The sequence below is a fragment of the Letharia lupina genome (assembly GCF_014066315.1).
Source record: "Letharia lupina isolate WasteWater1 chromosome Unknown contig_18, whole genome shotgun sequence".
NCBI classification, from domain to species: Eukaryota; Fungi; Ascomycota; class Lecanoromycetes; order Lecanorales; family Parmeliaceae; genus Letharia; species Letharia lupina.
Window position 1 is genome coordinate 1,459,665 of NW_023502987.1, and position 19,894 is coordinate 1,479,558.

At 49.4% G+C, this 19,894-nt stretch overlaps 8 protein-coding genes across 8 annotated transcripts; 1 reads left to right on the forward strand and 7 right to left on the reverse strand.

Moving 5' to 3' along the window:
- Positions 1 to 217: 217 nt before the first annotated feature.
- HO133_003871 (uncharacterized protein) lies at positions 218 to 955 on the reverse strand (the record flags this gene model as incomplete). The annotated part of the gene is made up of 3 exons (XM_037294793.1): positions 218 to 612; positions 672 to 832; positions 924 to 955. The coding sequence occupies 3 exons, from the start codon at positions 953 to 955 to the stop codon at positions 218 to 220; spliced, it is 588 nt and encodes a 195-aa protein (XP_037149481.1).
- Positions 956 to 3,960: 3,005 nt separating this feature from the next.
- Positions 3,961 to 4,785, reverse strand: HO133_003872 (uncharacterized protein; the record flags this gene model as incomplete). Its single annotated transcript, XM_037294794.1, has 3 exons — positions 3,961 to 4,027; positions 4,078 to 4,407; positions 4,463 to 4,785. The coding sequence occupies 3 exons, from the start codon at positions 4,783 to 4,785 to the stop codon at positions 3,961 to 3,963; spliced, it is 720 nt and encodes a 239-aa protein (XP_037149482.1).
- Positions 4,786 to 6,342: 1,557 nt separating this feature from the next.
- Positions 6,343 to 6,924, reverse strand: HO133_003873 (uncharacterized protein; the record flags this gene model as incomplete). Its single annotated transcript, XM_037294795.1, has 1 exon — positions 6,343 to 6,924. The coding sequence occupies one exon, from the start codon at positions 6,922 to 6,924 to the stop codon at positions 6,343 to 6,345; it is 582 nt and encodes a 193-aa protein (XP_037149483.1).
- A 663-nt stretch (positions 6,925 to 7,587) lies between these two features.
- Positions 7,588 to 8,205, reverse strand: HO133_003874 (uncharacterized protein; the record flags this gene model as incomplete). The annotated part of the gene is made up of 1 exon (XM_037294796.1): positions 7,588 to 8,205. The coding sequence occupies one exon, from the start codon at positions 8,203 to 8,205 to the stop codon at positions 7,588 to 7,590; it is 618 nt and encodes a 205-aa protein (XP_037149484.1).
- Positions 8,206 to 10,067: 1,862 nt separating this feature from the next.
- Positions 10,068 to 10,768, reverse strand: HO133_003875 (uncharacterized protein; the record flags this gene model as incomplete). The annotated part of the gene is made up of 2 exons (XM_037294797.1): positions 10,068 to 10,378; positions 10,594 to 10,768. The coding sequence occupies 2 exons, from the start codon at positions 10,766 to 10,768 to the stop codon at positions 10,068 to 10,070; spliced, it is 486 nt and encodes a 161-aa protein (XP_037149485.1).
- A 455-nt stretch (positions 10,769 to 11,223) lies between these two features.
- On the forward strand, positions 11,224 to 11,971 carry HO133_003876 (uncharacterized protein; the record flags this gene model as incomplete). Its single annotated transcript, XM_037294798.1, has 3 exons — positions 11,224 to 11,599; positions 11,665 to 11,772; positions 11,862 to 11,971. The coding sequence occupies 3 exons, from the start codon at positions 11,224 to 11,226 to the stop codon at positions 11,969 to 11,971; spliced, it is 594 nt and encodes a 197-aa protein (XP_037149486.1).
- Positions 11,972 to 16,744: 4,773 nt separating this feature from the next.
- On the reverse strand, positions 16,745 to 18,239 carry HO133_003877 (uncharacterized protein; the record flags this gene model as incomplete). The annotated part of the gene is made up of 7 exons (XM_037294799.1): positions 16,745 to 16,797; positions 16,888 to 17,226; positions 17,301 to 17,492; positions 17,552 to 17,638; positions 17,691 to 17,716; positions 17,780 to 18,141; positions 18,189 to 18,239. The coding sequence occupies 7 exons, from the start codon at positions 18,237 to 18,239 to the stop codon at positions 16,745 to 16,747; spliced, it is 1,110 nt and encodes a 369-aa protein (XP_037149487.1).
- Positions 18,240 to 19,055: 816 nt separating this feature from the next.
- Positions 19,056 to 19,436, reverse strand: HO133_003878 (uncharacterized protein; the record flags this gene model as incomplete). Its single annotated transcript, XM_037294800.1, has 2 exons — positions 19,056 to 19,247; positions 19,386 to 19,436. 2 exons carry the CDS (start codon positions 19,434 to 19,436, stop codon positions 19,056 to 19,058), a joined length of 243 nt encoding a protein of 80 aa, XP_037149488.1.
- Positions 19,437 to 19,894: the final 458 nt, after the last annotated feature.

The window sequence follows — 19,894 nt, forward strand, 5'->3', positions numbered from 1 at the left end:
AACGAAAGTGAAAGAATGCATAGTGGCGTTACGTGGGGAGGGCAGCCTACAAAAGTATGATATTGATCTATTCAACAATCTGTATCTCCATGTTTCAGAGCTTCCGCATTTGGTTGCGAGCAGTGAACTAACGAGTTTTCTATGGTCGGTTTTGTCTTACACAGCAAGTACGGAAATGTGATGTCCGCAAAGTAACGTCTCCCAAGAATGTCCGAGCCTACTCTTCCTTGACACCCCCACTTCCAGCTCTCTCCGCCTGCTCAATACTTTTCTTATCCGCCTTGGGGTCCCCTCCACCACCCATACCCATCATGCCACCTGCGCTCTTCCACGGTCTCTTCAAGTCCCCGGCAGCCGGTTGCCCAAACAGATGTATTTTCATCAAATTCCCTTCAAATGCGCCCTTGAGCGGGATGATCGACTGGATCAGCAGCGGGTTCGTGTACTTCATGTACAGATGCATGACGCCCATCATTCCTACCCCCATCAACTGCGATTTGTACATCCCCTTAAGCTGCTGTAAGTCGTACGAGTGGACAGTCGTAGTGATGAGCTTGGGCTCTTCGGCTGAGCCCATTGGTGGTGGTTCGACGTATTTGAGGGTAGTGAGGTCTTGCAACACAGCATGTCAGCGGGCACTCCACATGCCGCACAAAGGAAACCAGACTAACCCTTCTTCTTGTTGATCTTCATCTGCATGTAGAAGTAGATGCCCAAGATGATAAGATTGGAGACGACGTATAGGACGCGGACGCCCATAAGGACTTGAGGGTCTTCGAAGGGTATCTTCTTAGATACCTGCATCATACCGAGTATGATGAGCAGATTAGTGCTAAAGAGAGATTGGGGTCAGCACGGTGCAGGCAAGATCGCAGCTACAGCTCGTGCGATCATTGCGCAAGGACGAGGCAACCAGAACGTACATCTGGGGATTAGCTAAACTGAGGCCCGACATGGCTGGAAGACGGCACGGAGGCGGCGTTTCTGTAAAGTCTTTGAAGCGCACTGAGTATGCGAGGTTGTTTGAAGAGAAGGATGACAAGGGCGTTGAGTCGAAAGGTTTGTGAAGATGGCGGCAAGGACACCTAGATTCTACGACACAATTTGACACAATTTGATAGGCACATGACGCTCAAGACTTTTGTATCGGACGCAACCTACTTGCCAGCCTTCTGTGAAAGGTTCTACATTTCATGAGTTCCTTACTGGCGAGAAGAGGTAATTGTTTTTTTGTCTCCGTTTCTCCTGACTTCTCTCCTGACTTCTCTCCTATATCTCGTTATTATTGTATCCTCTTTGCCCCCCACAATAGATGCATTTGTCCGTGCATCCACCCCTCCCAATCGCTATGAACCCGAAGAAGCATTTACCCTATCTCGAGAGTGCTATTTTTTCCATTACCCATCAACGTCTCCACATCCTCGCAGCTTATCGTGCCAGCTTCCAAGTCTAGGGTTGCACTGTAGTTCCATCAGTCTCGTTCATAAGCACGTCCAGATCCACCTACTTACCTAAAACGCTCTCTCAAATTGGCTCCTCTCTCTATGTGCCTTATATCTGTATGGCCACTGTCCTCCATCTAAGAGCTGTCTCCCCTCGCTGTCGCTGGTAACGGGTATGGCGGTAGAGAGTGAGGATCATAATCGTCCTGGCGAATGACTCACTTTAACCACGGATTTCTCATACGGTTTCCTTGCAACTACTGCCAGATCCTGCAATAGTCTTTTCCGGTTTTGCTTAGAGAAGCGCATGAACATGCGCTTCCAGTTCCGAGGCCGACGAAGGGGGAAAATTACGTCGCGGCCGATTCGTTCAAATTCGGCCTACGCGTCGGAAGCTGTCGTCGACATCTTAATTGGAGGAGGAGAGCGTTAGGGGTCGTGAACTATCCGTGAATGCGTGAAGGAACTTTGACGGCAGGTAGTGGACAACGAGGTAGATCTGATTGTAGTCAAGGCTTCGTCTAGGTTTCTGTACTTTGCGGTACCAAGCTTCTTATGAACCATGGTATTGGGCCCAGGGAAGGAAAAGGCACCGCATGGTAACGAAAAAAGGTGCTGGATGGTCTTTTCACTGTTCCTCTGGGATCTTGAATACTCAAATAGCTCGAAGTGTTCGCTGTTCAGGACATGCGAGCACTACTGGTTGGGAGAAAATGCCAGGGATCCCGGCGAGGCACTTCAGCCAACAAGTGTCATCACTCGAACGCTTCCGCCTAGGACTTAGGCTCTACAAGAATTAAGCTTGCGGAGAGGTCGGAGGAGCTAGGAGTTCAAGAGTGGCAGCCCCTGAAACAGCGTGAGATGGCGTTGGTCAGAAAGATCAGGGCGTGGCAGACGAGAATAGGAAAATTCTGGAACATGAATCGGGCCTTATCATAACCATGTTATCGCTCTTGGCAGACAAAATTCAGTATCAGCCGGCCAAAGAGCTTGAGATTGGAAGTGACATGTCACCAGCAGAATGCCAGAACAATTCTCGCACCTGAGTCCATCTGGCACGGTTACGGATACCCCATGAGTCGGAAACGGACAACTCGGCCTTAGCCAAGAGGGCTTCTCGCGAAATGGCTCAGCTGGTCCAAGCCAAGCGACTATGCCTATTGTAATAAGAACGAGACATCATACGAGTCCACAGCTACCTCAGAGGAAAGGAGCATCTAGTGATGGTTCTGGAATTACATCAAACCTTATGCGCAACTAGGAACGGTTCCGACAGTGAACAAGCGGAGTATGAAAAGCATCCTCAAGGAGAAAAAAGCAAGAGAGGGTTGAGAGGCCGACTCGATAGGTGTTAATCTTCCTGCGTCTCGTATTTTGTATCTCACGGATTTCGCCCGTTTACGATATACAATCTGTGGTTATTTTCGCTCGCATGGATACTTCCCTGGTTCGAGGCTGCATGATTTAGTTATGTCTCAGAAATGCTGCCCTTGCATAAGAGCTCGGTAAAATCTCCAGGTAGATCTCTTTTCAATTTTAAACCTCTCTTTTTTAGACACAAGCCCAGTACCAGAATCTTCGTCACCCGACTAGTCATTGCAAGTCCCCTCTTCCAAAATATGACGTCTTTGTTACATTCGCACTGCTTGGCTACAAAACTAGCCACGATGCCTTCCTGCGGTCTCCACGCTTTACCTCGTCTCCTGGCGTCTGGCCGCACGATATCCTTCCAGTCCTGGTTCCAGCCGCCGAGTCCTCACAGGGTTTACCACTGTAGCCCCCCGCAATGGCGCCACCTTAGGCTATCTACCCCAAATCTTGCCATATTTGGCTTTCGAGGAGCGCAGGTATCATCTCTACCAATCAACGCCAGCAACGATCTACGACGGAATGTCAGAACCAAAGCTCTACCGACAACGTATGAATATGTCAGAGCTCGGAAATTTGAGCCGATACCAGACACACCACTACCACCAGTTCCACGAAACGCAGGTCAAGAAATCCCGTCAACAACCCACACTGATCAAGGAAGACATCGAAGTCGATGGCCCACATCACCATGCAAAATGAAGAGAATCTGCCAAACGTCTCCGAATGTTCAGGACTGCCGTTCTATTCCTAGTGAAGAGGTTCTTCAGCTCGGGTATATGTTCTTTATGTTGGCATTGTACATGGTCGTTGCAGTGCTACTCTGGATGTACGGCCCGTTTCTAAAGCTCTCATGCGGATTCAGTTATGAGTGGATCAAAGGGTTCAGTCAGAGATGCGAGACATACAAGCAAGAAAAAGCCAGCATTGAAGATACAAAGGAGCAAGGATTGGACCGTCGCGGCGGAGTGTGGGGAATGACTTTCAGCATATTTCAGATAATTGCCTACTATTGGGACAACGATCCGGACTGGTACCCGGGTAGTATTCTGAGTAAGATCGTATCTAGCTTTCGAGATGTCTCAATTTATGCTGTGGCAATACTGCTGGCTGCATACATGATCTTTTAGACATATCGCAGCAACCAAGCTCAACTTGTCGTCCACGGCAGTCCAAGCGTCCTCATCTCTACTGCCAACCTGAAGAGATAGTCCAAGCTGCCAAGCATTAGCACACGTTTTCAGGCTTTCAAGCGTGTTTGCTTTACCTTTCCGCCTGCGTCTTAGCCTTCTGCACGTCATCACCCCAAACATAAACGCCGTGCCTCCTCACCAGGACCGCGTACGTATCAGGGTACCTATCCATCGCCGCTTCCAGACTCGAAGTCAAGTCCTCCTCGTGCGCAGTGTTCTCAATGATTGGCACTCTGAGCTTGTCGAAGAAACCAAGCATCCCCTGTTTACGTCTTCCTCGCGGGATACCTTTGATCTGTTCGATCTTCTCGATCTCGAAGCATGTGTCTTCGAGCTTGTCGCCTTTCTGAGCCGCATCTCGCTCCACGAGGAGAGTCACCAGGACTGCCCACTGTGAGTGTGTACTACAGCCGTGGTTAGGACTCTGAACCGGGCAGTCAAGGACGTTACTTCACTGACTGGATACAACATCCCGCCCCCATGTCAAACGCAGCCATGAACAGCGGCGTACACGCAGACGGCTTCAGCACCGGAGGTACCCGCAGGTACGATGTCGTAGCATAGTCCAGGACGAAGATATTCTCCGGCCGCATCAGTTCTTTCTGCACCCCAGACGGCGCAATGAAGACGTGCGGGCCCTTGCGGATCGAGGTGCCGCCTCCGGTGCCGGTGACCCAACCCAGGTTGTAGAAGCTGCGGCAGAGGGTGCAGATGTGGTTGGCGGGATGGTAAGGGTCATCGGAGAGGATCAGCTGGTCGTTGGCTTGAGCAGAGCCTTGCATGTTTTTATCAGAAGCTGCCATCTGGCTCTAGAAAACCGGATTTCAGTCTTATGTCCTCGCAGTCACTCTCGGTGCTTGAAATCTGACAGGAAAATATAAAGAAGACATACGACGGTGGAAACGGAGTGGCAGTCACGAACCCCTCGTAGCTTTTTGGATGACTTCAACCTATCGGCCTCTGAGTGTATTCTTGGATACTGTCAGCTCTGGCTGATGAGAACTTCAGGCTTGCATTGTAATTCAACAGACTTTGGTTGTAGTGATGCCACTGCGCATATCCGAGATTTACCCACTACAAGTTTGATCCGAAATGTAACTCCCTAGGATCTACAGTCTTATTTTACCTTTATGATCTATCGTTCTACTACTTATATAGAAATATCTGAAAAGAAAATTATCAAAGGGTATAAGATATAATCTCTATAATTCTATGAAATTTTAAGATTCGGAGTTTGTGCTAATAAATTTAAACGCGCTCTATAATACGCTTCGTACTCTATAGTTTACGATATAAACTTAAAGATTATTAGAGTTCTAGAAATCGGATTCTACCCTCTATAACTCCGGTTTTTAGGTTTTTAATATGATAAATCATTAGGTCTCGGATTGAGATTATATACCCTCGAGAATTACATTCCAAAGTGTCATTCGTATCTTATTCTATCACAACGTAATTTGATATGCTCGAGTTTTCCTTCTACCCACCTCATTTCTCCTCATCATCCATGCAATTTTTTCATCTCAGCACTCTCGCCCTTCTACTCAGAGACATTTACTTCCCACTGCGTGATGAGGAAATCTTCATAGTCCGGACCGATATCATCTTAGGCGCCATTCACTGCCATTCGCTTGAGGAATGGAATCAGCGGTAGTGCTAGACTTCATAATCACCTTCACGAAGCGTCCATCGCGCCTTTTAAAACTTGATTGTTCAATCAGAATTAACCATACCCCGTAGTACGGAGATCTAATTGGTACCGTCATACGCCACCTATGCCGAGCCTTATAGAACAAACATACAAATCTCAATCACGGCTAGGGAAGTCCAGCATCCGGTTTCATAGTTCAACAAATAAATACGAATCTACTGGCAGCGGTGCCGGGATACCAAATCCATATAGCACATCTCCCATATCAAAAAGGACACTTTGCAAAGCGCGGGTTGAGCTACAGGCTATTATACTCTTGTGACAAGGATGGCACTCTCCGCGGCCCCCAAAATTAATACCTTTGACTTGAAGACAACGGCGGCCTGTACTCGCGCAGTGACAACTCTTGCCAGCTGGAACAGTGTTGCAAGTTTTGTGTAAAGATTATGGGTCCTTTCCGAAAGACCACGCCATTTGCGAAACAAGCCGTGCAGAATGTGCCTTGCCAATCTACCAGCTGATTACCAGCTACCAAAGTCGTGAGGCATTCCACCAAGACTCAAGTCTTTGTTTACCTACCATACCCTCCACCTTCCAAAAGATTAGAATGAGTATTATCAATCACTCTAAATCTCATGTGCACCAAAAGACTCTGCATATTCTTTGGTCATTTCCTTCACACATTTCATCAGGAAACTCCGATTGCCAGATCCAACAACGTTCCATTCACCAACTCCACAGGGGTGGCACTCCCATCCAGACTCCTCCGAGGATGTGGCCTCCCAACACTAACATAGAAAGTCTCTGAATTTCCCAAAATATCAACACCGCCCCATTTCAGGAACCCCCACTTCCCCGCATTCCTTCCCACACAAGTGTCAACAAGCCTCTTCGCTACCACCAAAACATCCGCAAACCGAAACGTGTATGCATCTCTATCGTTGGCGCAACTGACAAATATGACGCAATCTCCAGAAGCCCAACCTCGGGGTATTTTGTGTCCACGTCGGTGATTCTTGCTAAAGCTCATCGGGACTGTGAAGTCAGGGTTACTGGCAAGAACGACGAGGGCATCGCGGCAGTCTTTGAGATTGGTTTCGCCGATGCCCGCACTGGTGTCGGGGGTGAAGCAGTGGGGTACGATTCGGTTTGATGAGTTGGTTGTTGCAGAAGGACTCAGATCGGCGAGTGTAGGAGTGACGCGGGAAACCAACGTGGAGAGTAACATCAACAACCCATAGATCGTGCCTGGACACCTGTATGACGACATGCTAATCAGAGTTTTCTTTCGCCCGTGAGAACGGGGATCGCTTTGCAAGATAAGAGCTATTCTTATGGAAGAGGACGACCTTCGCTGCACTTTCTCGAGACGGCCAAGTCGATGGGTAGTAGAATGGAGATTGCGGTGACTCGAGAACTTTCGATGCGTTACTTCTCTACGCTTATCGCGTCCAATACAGGCGCTGTCGTGGAATTGTCGTGCCAATCATATCAAGGGATTTTTGCGCCAATCTTCGTTCCATGCGCATCGTTTCCCTCCAGTCCGAGAGACTCGTGGGCCCCATTTTATCATAACCATTTGGCCTGTAGTGGCGGAAGGGAAGCATGCGAGACGTCTCGCTGCCTCTGGCAGCCATCAGAAAACAGAATTTTGCTAATTGACGAATCAGTCAGAGAAATACGATGTGAAGCCTTTACGACAAGCACACGAGGTGTTGGATTCTTCCTCCGTGAAAATGGAAAGCCACGATACGTAAATGGCATAGAGTAACAGGCAGTGCAGAGAGACGAAGCACGGCACCTTATACACTTAGTGCGAAACAGAGCCAGAGAGTAGTTCGCTTACAATTATTCATGATGGATTACTAGGGCCAGACTTTCTAACATACCAATAAATCGATCTCTAGCCCGCTGCCTGACCAATGTATGCCAATTAATGGCAGCCCTTTGCCACCGGATCTTCGTTCTCCTCATTCTTCTCGATCTCAAACGCAAACCATCCTCCCATCCCCTCATGATCCGGATGCCCGTGATACGGGTAGAAGCCATATCCATGACCACCACCAAGATCCACACCAAGACCAAACATGCCCGCAGCCCCATGATACATATCACTACGCCCACCGTGAGCGCGATAAAAGTCCCTCAAGACATCCGTGAACCCCGGATATCTCGTCCCGATCACGGGGTCATTCCGCAGAGTGTCGATCATGGCCCGGATCAACGGCGGAGGCCCGGTGTCCGGATATTCGCAATCGTCGGCGACGACCGCATCGGCGTCCTGCCAGATAGCTAGAGGAGCCGGAAGCGTTTGAGGTCGAAGGCCGAAGTTGTGCGGGTGCTTGATCGGGCAGTCTTTGGAGACGCAGATGCGGTCCCAGGATTGCGGGGGGTCCTTGGGTTCGGCCCCGTTCACCGACGTGGTGTCCGGGGAGATATCCGTGGCTTCAGAGTCAGTGGCTGGCGTGATGTCTGCAAGTGCCTGCCGGGCGGTTGCTCGGGTCTGCATAGCCGTTGAAGGTTTTGCTGTCTGCATGATTGGTGTCTCCATCTTGGTGAATGGTGTTGGCTGGGAGGTGGCTGAGACGGAGACGAGATACTTAAAGGTGGTCTTCTAAGTGTTGTGTGTCTTTGACAGTGGCATTGTGTTGTTCCCCTCACGTTGCTATCGGACTACGCGAAGGGAGGAGCCGGCGTCTTTGTTCACGACACCTGTGGCTTTGCCTTTTCATTGTTCACTTAAGCTTCAAGAGCAATCTCATTGCTCTTCTGAAAATGGTAGTCTCAACGAGGATTGCAGTGACTGTGTGGAGTAAGTATAATAGTAGGTATGTCAATGACGGGTAGATCTCCTTGTTGCCATATGGCCCGTCCCCTTACAATCAGCATAGTTTCAAAAAAAAAGTAGTCCAGTATAAACAATGGAGCACTCCGATGGGTGTACGTCAAGATCTGGCTTGTTGCAGGAATTAAAGGAGTTGATACAGTGTCCAGAATCCAGTCAGCATGTCCTCAACCCTAGTTCACACCAACCCATCCATCTTCCCTGATCCCTCAGCCTTCAACCCGGACCGCTGGCTTCAAGCGTCTAGTCTAAGTTTGAACAGGTATCTGATCGCCTTCAGCAGATGGTTTCACCAGCGCGTGGGCACAAAGTACGTGTGTCATTCCAAACCCCAGACGGAATACTTGAAGAGCGCTGACGACCGCCTGCACCGTAGCTTGGCGTACTGCGAGATGAATCTGGCACTCGCTGCTTTATTTGCACCGGGTCGATTCGAATTCAAGCCGTTCGAGACAAGCAGGTACGGTATAGAGTTGGCGCATGATTTCTTTCGTCCGTGCTTTCGTCTTGAAACGGGATTACTGTTGGAGTGAAATAAAAGCAAGGATAGGTTGCCTGTCCTTGGTTTCTACCACATCGTATATTTCCCCCCTTGCTTGACGACCAAGTCTTTCTCTCATGGTCCAGTAAATGGTTCCATGTACCAGTGCAAAGTCCATACTTGTTTGCGTAACCGTTAGAGCAAGGGTTTTCGATATATATTCTAGGGGAGTTTAGACGGGGCAAGTAGTATCTGCGCCTTTAATGGAATGTAGCAGCACGACTTCCAAGGGTTCTAGAAACACGGACTGTGACCGCATCGATCATCTTTCCCCATCCGTGACCTAAACCTGTACGAGCTCCCTCGCACGGATCGTCGTAGGTACTCTTTCAGACTGTTAGGCCAATGTCGCCTTTACGCTTCTCATGCTCCCCGTGGCAAGTCAGCCTTGTTTATTAGCAAGCCAAATCACGGATTGGGCAGGTGGAATGAATGGGCCAGAGGCTGCTGCAAACCCCCACTCGCGAACCACAACGCTGGATCAAGCCACTATATGCAGCCCAGAGTCTTGGCGGCATATATTCTCGAATGACGCAGGACATCTAGTCGCCGGTACCGCCGGCCAAGCTTCACAGAGATAACTTTCCCTTTCTCTCTCATCTTCAGAATGAGAGCCAAACAAGATGGGAAAGTACCGCACGTCCTGCATATCGTTGTTGTTCGCCTGTTGCGCTAGCATCAACATCTTTGTCGGCGCGACAAGCATCGTCCCCTTTTTCAGCGACCGTTCTTGTCAGGACAGCACTTTCACCGGGCAGACCGATCAACAGGCGTCCAACGGCACATGCTTTCCAGTATCGCAAGAGGCGAATAGTGTGGACCCCAGTCATCTAGACTCATGCTGTGCAGGTTCTCTATAAGCTCATACTTCTGCTGCAAAAGCATGAAGCTGACGAGTTCTGACAGTCACGGTCTATACCGATCCCTACTGCTCTGAAAACAGGATACTTGCACCATATGGAACTTGCACACCCTTGAACATTGGCTCGTACAGCGTGGACTGCCCATGCTTCCCGTCTACGAGCCCTCAGAGCGCATCTAGCGCCGCACCCTCTACACCTTCTTCTTCCTCTTCGACGTCTACCTCTTCATCGTCTGTGTCACCGACTTCCGAACATTTCCCAACAACGTCCTCGAGCTCTTCTGTGGCCACGGCAATATCATCCTCCCTGACGACCTCGTCAACAGAAGACGTTTCCACTGATGCTGCGACAGCACGTCCCAGCGATCTACCGCTCCTCACATCATCCTCTTCACGGTCATCAGCACCGTCCTCATCTACATCTGCTGCAAGCAAGGGTGGCGGTAGTAACGGTGGTGGCAACAACCTCAGTGTCCCTGCTCAAATCTCGCTGGGTGTGATTCTACCCAGTCTCAGTCTTATCGTGGCCGTCATCTTCGGCGTCAGGAAGTGGCGTCGCGAGTGATAAAGTACAAAGTACTGCTGGGCCTTGCCTAAATTGTCGAAGCTGTTGAGGGTTATGAAGTCGTTACGGTGTACCTCCCGGATCTGGCTCAACGAGCGCGTGGCGTTGGCTTCGGCTTTCGCTTACCTGGGAAGCATGCTGCAGATTTTGATACAATCGACGTTAAATGGGATTGATTCGGCTTCCCAGTGGATGCGGTGGTTATGGTCGGCTGACGCAGACCATCCGCGTATATTATCAGAGTGGCGCGAGACCGAGCATCCCCTTCCGGTAATCGGATCCGAAACCTCGAATACGGCATTGACCGGCCCTCTGCATCTGATCACCAGGTCACTTGTTTCGCAAAAGACTCTATCCATTTATCCATTTAATAATAGAATGCGGGGAAGCTGGACGCGAGCTCCTACCTCGCTGGGTAACGCTGGAGCTGCAAAACATTGTCTGCTTATATTTGGTGCTGACCATGCTACGGACAAAAACATGCATGATGCGTTGTCTCTCTTCGTATAAACAATCGTGCACGTGTTGAAGAGGAAGAGGAAGGTGGACCGAGATGACGTGGCCAAGAGCTGGATAGTATGTATAGAACGCCGCTTCCTGCCTTGCCACTTCTTTTTGTTGTTAGCGCATTATGAAGAGAGAACCATCGACTTAACACTTACCTACATAATTTCCAACTAATTCCACACCACCCGCAAACAATCTTCACTGTTCTTCACCAACTTCAACAACCTCACAACCCTCAGCACCGTCACAATGAAGCTCGGTCTACAGACCCTCACCTTCCTGCTCACCCTACCGTCTGCTCTCACCCTCGCTACACGACGCTTCCCAGTCAATGTAACGACCAATGCGACCATCACTCCACCCTCCAGTGTCAACCTGACTACTAATGGAACCATTGCCCCACCAAGCCGCTACTACCTCCAAACACGCGTCAAAGGCTATGGCAATGAGGACAAGAACGGCCTTTACGTTAGCGGCTACCACACCGGTGCCGGAGAAAACGATGTGACCCTCGAGTCCATCGACGCCGCATCAGTCGGCTTCTTGAACGGCACCAACCAGCAATTCGACTACGGCACGGATTTCCCCTGGGGCATGGTGATGGTTCTTTATGATTACTATGCGGGCAAGTGTCCAACCTCAGATGATACTTCGGAAAAGCGAATGCGCTAATATCGATCCTTGAATCAGAATGGGACTTCGTCGCCATCAACGCCGGGTATGGCTCTGCGGGCTTCTTCTTCAACGAGACGGGCTTGCAGTACAACCAAAACCCGGACGGGTTTTCCGGATGGCTTGGTAAGCATCCTCCTTTTGCCCTCTCGCCTTTCTTTCCACTGCCCAGGTTCAAGGTCTTTCCAAGAACCCTGGCTGACGGCCTTTGGCAGTTTGTGACTGGTGGCACGGGGTCCCGCAGCTGTTCTGGAAGTTCTTCGACAACAGCAATCAATTTCCGAGCAGTTGCGCGCAGGTAGACCTATTACCAGTGGCCGTCTAGGAGAATAGATGGTTGTGAAAGGATAATGAAAGCGTTGCCTGCGCTGCTGAGGCCCGCAAGATAGAAGATGGGGATCTCGATCTTCTTTCTTGGCATGGACGTCAGCATGGCCCAGCCCAGCCAGAGTGAAATCGTCTTTCAAGCTCGTCAACCAATAAAAAGATGTTATCTGCTTCATACAATGCCAGCAATGGTACGAGGTCGTCTCATCCGCTCGACTTTTCAATCTCGGCTCCTCGCTTACCGCGCCTTTCCCTGTTGCTGTGCCCTACCACCTACCCCAAACGGGCATTAGACTTGGTTTCCAATCAGCCCCGTGTCTGCGGCAGAGTCCAACCCAACATTGCTTGTTGACCACGATGTTGGCATCCACATAATTGAAGCCAGTCTTGTATCTTTCCTTTGTTGGAATTTGACACTGAACCCAATCATATATGCACTCCCTCACAGCCATCACTACGCTTACCTTCGCAGCCAGCGCTTGTGCCGGGATTCATCAACTGCAATCCGTAGCCGTAGCGCGAGATCGATGATTGGACTTTCTCGAGATGCATGCAACCGCACATGAAGCTGACAGAGACATGTAGAACGGTAGCTTTAGGGTGCAAGCAGAGGAGGAGCCATTTTTAACCACCTGCTAGTCAAGGAAGGAGACCGACGCTAGAAATGCAATAAAAGTACTTACCACGCACCCTTCTCATTGCTAAATGCCGTTTCTCGCGTGTTGAAAACGTTAATCCACAGAGCTGGTTTGACCTCACCCAGACAATCGAAAATTAACATCACAATCGGCACTCCGCCGCAAGAACCCGAAGCAAAACAGTAGATCAGAAGCCCTTTGCATTTCCAGGGCTATATATCCGTATCTGCAGTACGATCCAAGAAGCTTCCCCAATTTCGAGTATCGCGTCCCGGAGTAGGTATCGATCTCCCTACGTGGTTCAAACTTCCAGCCTGTTTTTGCAGTCGACTTGAAGAGTTAATTACAGATTTGACTCCCTTCTTGGAGAAATCTCACCACTTTTGAGGCTTCTAACCCCACCTTCGTAGTCACTTCTAACAGTCAAAGCTACACCCGAGCCCATTTTTGAGGTAGTTTCTTATGACCATTCTCCTCTTTGGGGGCTTCATGCCCATCTCGGACCTCACCGTTGGAACCCAATATTTGCCTTTCCGTAGGTCCGTTTTACAAAAGATGAAAAGATCTAAAAGGGCAGCTTAGGTTTTACACGCCAGCTATGCCCATCGAGCAGAAACAATCACACCGTCTCACAATCGACCGCTCGGCCCGGATGATACTAGATGGCAAAAATGGACATGGGATCTTTCCAACAGCGCATATATGGACATGGACCACCACCGACTGTAGTAGTACAGTCCATCGTGGAGTTTCCTCCAAGCGAGCGAAAGTACAACGAGGTATTCCGAGTACGGCAACAATCAGTTTGTTTCCTTGCTGGTTTTCTTGAGCATTGACATGGCTCGACAGAATCATGGTCTGATGCCAGGCCAGAACAGAATTGCATGGTTGCATTTACTTTGGTGCACTCACGGGAATCATCAATCCATGTGAGGTGAACGAGATGCGCGTCACTACATCTGATGTGGGCCGTTGTCTTCGGTAACTCTTTTAGACCTGTTGTATGCAGGGAACTGACATACGACGGTGGAAAATCCATGTTGACAAAGAAGAGCTGCTTCTTAGGAGAAGGATGGTCTTGAAAGAGATAACTCAGTCCCCTTTTACGTTAGTCGAATATGAGAATTCACCATTGAAAGCGTCCCCTGTTAGGCTTTATGGCTTATAGCTTGCATCTCCTGACTTCTGTTTTAGTAGCATCACTATTATCGCATACCACTTCTGAGCCGTCTAAGATAGCGGTGTCTTATTACATTGATCTCGAGAGCCTGCTGTCAAATCGTCTCGGCTTGTAAGCAGCTTCACTACTTCCACGCGCCCTTCCGGAGCCGTCTATGACAGCGTTGACTTATGATCTTGATCTCGAGAGCCTGCTTTCACACCGTCTCCATTCAACAGCAATTCCACGCTCTCTTGAGTAATCCATTGAATCGCCAGTACCCTTGTGATTTGAGCCCGAGAGCCTGCTTTCAAATCGCCTCCACTGAACAATGGCTTCACTCTCGCCTCATAAGCCGCCGCCGACACTGCTGACTCCAGAGAATTTGGTCCACAGGGTATGCCACTGAGCTCACAGGGTTTGCACCTCTCCCAACTGTTGTTCAAGACATGATCAAAAGGGAAGCACTGCCAAAATACAAAAGGATTAGTTGCAGGTTCGTCAGATAAACCCCGACTCGAATGTTCTTACCCTTATCTTTTTCCTTTGACATTCGCTACACTTAAGATAATCTTCAGTAGTGGCCTTTGGCAATTTTCCCTTTATTCGCCACAGTGGGACTGGGGGTTAGTGGGTTTCATGATATAGCCGCTGTTTCAGGTACACTGTTAGGGTACCCGGTCAGGGGCAGGAGACACCTGTTCATTACGAGCTAATTACATATCCACCTGTTTTGCACCTGTCAATGGCTCTTCATTCGATTTCGTCTCTTTCAGAGCCATTGCATATTTTTTGTCCCACCCACCCACATCTGTACATAGCTAGCTACTATTTCACTCCAGGTCTATGCCATAGGTATGGGAGTTTTCTCGGCGCTGGGGTACGAACACGTCTGTTCAGGCCTCTATTCAGCTGTTATCCCGGCGTCGGGGACGGCCCAACCACTTGATACCTCATACCTATGTGCCCTGTGTATGTGTGATGCGTGAGAATGAGAACACTAAATCGCGTGTTGTTATTGATAGAACGCGGACTCGTTTGAAGCGAGTGACATCCTCATTTTGAATGTGTCCTAAAACAAGATAGCCTGAAGACTGTGGGCCAAATTCAGTGCTCCTGCCCGTGGAAGTTCTTGGGCCATTCGCGGTTGGAGGTGGATCAACATCGTTGTGCTCGGTGATACTTCGACACCACATTCCACAATCAGCACTATTCGAAAGGTGTCAGCTCCGAGACTGTCAGGAATGAGTGTGGCTGACCATTGAATCTCGGAAGTCTGTGACACCTCAAATGGAAGAGCAATGCGCATGGATTTCGAGACGGAATTTCGTCAATTTACCTGAATGAGCCACCTGCCATCTTATTTTCATTTTTGTATTCCGTATCAAGTTCCCGATCCACCATCACTTAGCTTTGGACCATACTTCTTGACCTTTTCGAGAAACTTCTCAATGGAACAACGGCATTGATGCGTTATGTGACGAGCCATTTCACGGAGGCCTATCAGCTCGATGTGGCTTCGCACGGCCTCCACAGATCTTCTGCTAGAAGCAAAATCCGGTCGAGAGGCCATAGATCTCTGTTGATTTCCTGGTATTCCGCACAGGCGCCTCTACTATCGTCAATCGCCTTCACTAGGTCTTGAATGATGAGGCAGGGCGATACTATGTCACCGAAAGAGCCAAATGTCGCGACGACTGGCATAATTGCCCGTTTCAAGAGATTCAGAATCCGAGAAGCCCAGGTGGTAAGGATGTAAGACTTGAGTAGAAGATTATAGTAGCCTCGAGGTTGTTTAACGCCGTCATCTATCTGCCTCAGCCGCTCAGCCTCAGCCTTGCGGCCAGCTTTTTTGGCAGTGGCTATGCAAGGCGCGCTGCCAGGCAAGGAGATTGTGTGGGCGAGCGGTCATACGCTTGCAGGCCTACGGCTAGTATAAGTCATTAATGAGTGACGGACTACTCGTGCCGTAACGGTTAGCAAAACCCGTCCCGCTTCTTAAGGCGCAGTCGTAGTGGTATAAGCCAGCATGGGATCCACCAGTACGTGGTGCTGACTACGAACCTTCTACGTGATAGAAGAGCCAAGTGATCCTCATCTAACCCGCCACGGCTATCCCATCGTCTGGCAGAGTGCACAATTCAGGGGTTCAGCCTTACAGTCTCGACATGGTGCACACTAGGCGCCAGACTCTGCGTGCGGCTGGGCCTTAGGACCCAGCCAATCATCATTTAGAACTCATTTGTGCGTGTAGTTTTCATGGGACGTTACGCGAGACAGCACTAGGCCGCCAAAAGTTTCCGGGTTTGGTACCTGACATTCCCCACAATTAGCGCGGGTTCAGTGTCCCCGACTATGAAAACAGACGACAGTGTATGTTCAGCCAAGACGCAAAAGACCAGATGACCATAGTCCTCATTCAAAACAGACACCCTCTTCCCTAACAAGCCATCCTTCACCAAAATGAAGGCGATCGCTTCTATGAGCCATTAGATTAGCAAATTGAGAGAATTACCCGGTTGCATCCTACTAAGGCTGCAAACTGCAAGCTCGTGCATCTTTCGTTCGTCGCAATGCAACAGACTGGGCGCACATACGTAGGCAATCCTCATCACCGGAAACGCCGAAATCATCCTGACGAAGGGGGGAAAACATCTTGGGCCGAAACCCGCACCGGCCAGCCATCTTCCTTAAAAAAAGGGGGGGGCACAGGGTTGAGCCGTTGCATATGCATGTGATACGGCTAGGAAAATCCTTTCGTCCGTTCGATAGGACCACTCACTAACTGGTTGAGGACACCCATGGGACAAGAAAGATGCGCGGTTACGAGTAACCGTGTTGGAGATGAAGATGAAGATCGATACTTCCGCTAAATCAAGGGGGAAATATGGGGGGGGAACTGAGTTGGAGCCGAATGCTGGGGCTGAAGTTTGCTACACTGAGACAATCTTTGGAGAGATGGTTGTAACAGGTGTTAGAGTACACGCTTCAAAGCCTTCGAATTCAGTACAAATGCGTGCTGAGCACCTGCGATTGTTATTTGATTTTAGTGATTTGAATGCGTAACGTCCTCCCACCCCGAACCCTGATGTCCAGCGAATGATGGTGAACAATGACAGTGAGGCCGGACCACTGGGGTCTCTAGCGGTGATGGCGTTTCTTCGTACCTCAAACTTGGTCCAGAAAAGTTGCTATACTTATGCTGAACGTAAACGTTGTCCATGGGAAGTATAGCCTCTTCGAATGTATCTGTTGACTCCAGCCGCTTCTTATGGTTGTACTCGCTTGCATTGATAGATGTCGAGTTGCGCACTCGGGCGTTGAGTGGGACTCCAGGATCGTTGCCTAGATATTCTGCATCTCTGTTTGTTTGGTTTTCGATGCGTGCGGAACGCCTGGAGCGTTCTGAACTTGTGTACAGTATTCTGAAAGAGCCCAGGCAGGCGACGATGATTGCTAGAGTGGCGTTCGATCAGCTGCATAGATAGTTGAGGGGGAAGATATCATAGAATAGGGCATGAAATGCGTACCGACTGTCATTTCCAGCCCACTCCATAGGAGAAGCCAGGTAAGATCGAGCCGAGGCCCGCTTGTTGTAAGGACGACTCGCGTAATCGAGACGCTGATGACGAATATTGTCAAGGAAAAAATGCCGGTCAATGCTAGCTTCTTCCTGACTTCTATCAATGCATTCCAGAGGAGGTTTGTCGACATCAGGATTACTAGCGAGTTGTCAGATTCCGCTATTGAGTCTCAAATGAGTCATAAAGTTATGACTTACGAAGGCCATCCGATGAAGTGTCGAATACGGTACCTAGTCGAATAGAGGTAGGCACAAAGTGGGCGGCGTGGACACTACGACACTCCGCTGTGCAGTACGTGTATCAGTTCGGGTTCTCTCGCAATCGAGGAATGTTTACCTATGCCTCTTGGTTCTACCAAACACCTGTAATCGAGCATGCACAAGCAAACAGCGTATGAAGCGATTGTAAATGCAAGGACACAGTACCAAAGTATCATATGTCGTCGTATGTAATTGCCGAGATTGCGGAAGAATAAAAGGAAAGATAATTTGACACTCCACAAAGCCGTGTAATAGAGTAGCTCGGACGCAAGTAGGCTGTGGAGTTCGACGTGGATATGTGAGGAATACTCCGGTGCAGGCATGGCTATATGCCCGCTCTCGACCCCAATGACTGAGTATAGCTCATTTGCGGTCTTCTGCCAAATGGCAGCGTTGACGACATTCATCAGCCATGCTGCAAGAACGAAAGGGTCTTCGATATGAAGGCGGCGGAATATCTTGAGGCGAACGTAGAAGCGGAACAGTAAGAAGCAAAATGAGACTGCTACACCTGCCCACAACGTCCCCTATCTCGAAGTCAACGCCCAATCTTGCAGAGATGTGAGTTGCGCACCAGAAGTCTCCTTTGGCTGAACCTTGCAGGGTCCACGAGGTCCTGATTCATTGGCATGGTCCTTGAAGAGAGAGTAGCAACGATGATATAAAGCAGTTCCGGCGTATCATTAGATTGAGAGGGATGAGGAAGGTGAATCGCGATGGAGGTCGACTACGACGGTCGAACTGAATGGTGCTTGGGTAACCATTTGAAAGAGGCCGACCCAATACCATGGGCCGACAAATAAAGTCGCTTCCACAGCCGAAGAAAGGCTGGTGCAGAGCGAATGGCCAATCGAAATCGTGCCGAAGCGAATCATGCAAGCACCTTGGCACAGTGCTTACGTGCGTCTGGAAATAAAATCCTTCGGAATCCCATGCGAGTGAGACTGCAGATTTCAAGGCCCCTATTCCTGCTTCAGACCTTTGAATGCTAGATCGGCATATGTCTGCTTCCCAGTTTAGTAAAAGATTCTTTGATAAGCGCGCGTCCTTCGGGCTGTGGGGAAAGATCATACCGCCTTTTGCATCAGTCTTCTGTTTCCGCCTCCCCATGGAGCCAACCAAACGGCCGAATACCGCTCAACAGGCCCATCATCATGCCAATTCTAGACGCAATTGCAGCAGACGCTCTAGACACATTGGAGGTCCACGTTGCATGAGCTGAACTGTTGCATGAGCTGAATTGTTGCATGAGCTGAATTGTTGCATCGTATGTAATTAAAAGTAGACATAACAGCCCGCGTTCTAAAAAGCCGTGCCTGAGAGCTGGTCGTAGCTTTTACTTGAGCTTGGTAGAAGGATGTGGCCGAGCCAGACATACTCGGGTACCATGTGTGATCCTGCTCTTAGCTTTCCCCTATAATCTCGTTCAGCCCCGCACCATCTATCTTCCCACCTTCCCCGATCCCAACCCAGGACCCGGGTATGCCTCTCCTGATCCTCTCACAGCTCTTCCCTGATCTATCTCGGCCACGCCCTTGTTGGCAATCTGCTCATGCCGTTGCACCCTCTCTTTATCGCCGCTGGGAGAATTGACGGCCACGTTGACGTTACGGCGAATGGCTTCTCCGATGCCCTAGAACGCGTCAATACTCTTTGGTAATTGCCGGGAAGGCGATGGGGGTTAGGGGGAAAGGGATGAGAAGGGCGCACATGGATGCCCTTAGCGGCAGATTCCACTTTGGCGCCTACATTTCTCCGCCGATGTTTGCACCAGCCGAGTCACCGCGAGTGATTTTGGGATGGTGCTATCTTTTGCTGCCATGGCAGACTGTAGTGTCTTGATCCTTGGAAATTGTAGCAGTGGCGTATTCTGTGCTCTGAGACAGGATCTATGGGAGGCTTGCGAGATCAAGGAGGACGTAACGCAAAGAATTTATGTTCCTCGTAGAGAACAGATACTGAGAATGGAAGTTTGGTATGCAGGAGAAGTTTGCCATGGTGGGGGATCTGGTTCGCTTCGTTCGGTGGTTCCTTATTGTCATTATTGAATTGTGAAGTGTTCCATCTGGCCTGTGATGCCAAGCCATTGCATGGTGACTAAGCAGCCCTGGAAGCCAGACTTATAAATTGCAAATTAAATAAGAATGCTTGGCAAAGCTGATCCAGCTCCGCCTCCGACTTTTTATTAGCGTTATTTATAGAAAATTATAGAGAATATACTTATTACTCTTATAATAGCTACTATCGTTTACTATTTTAATTAAATATTTATAATATCGA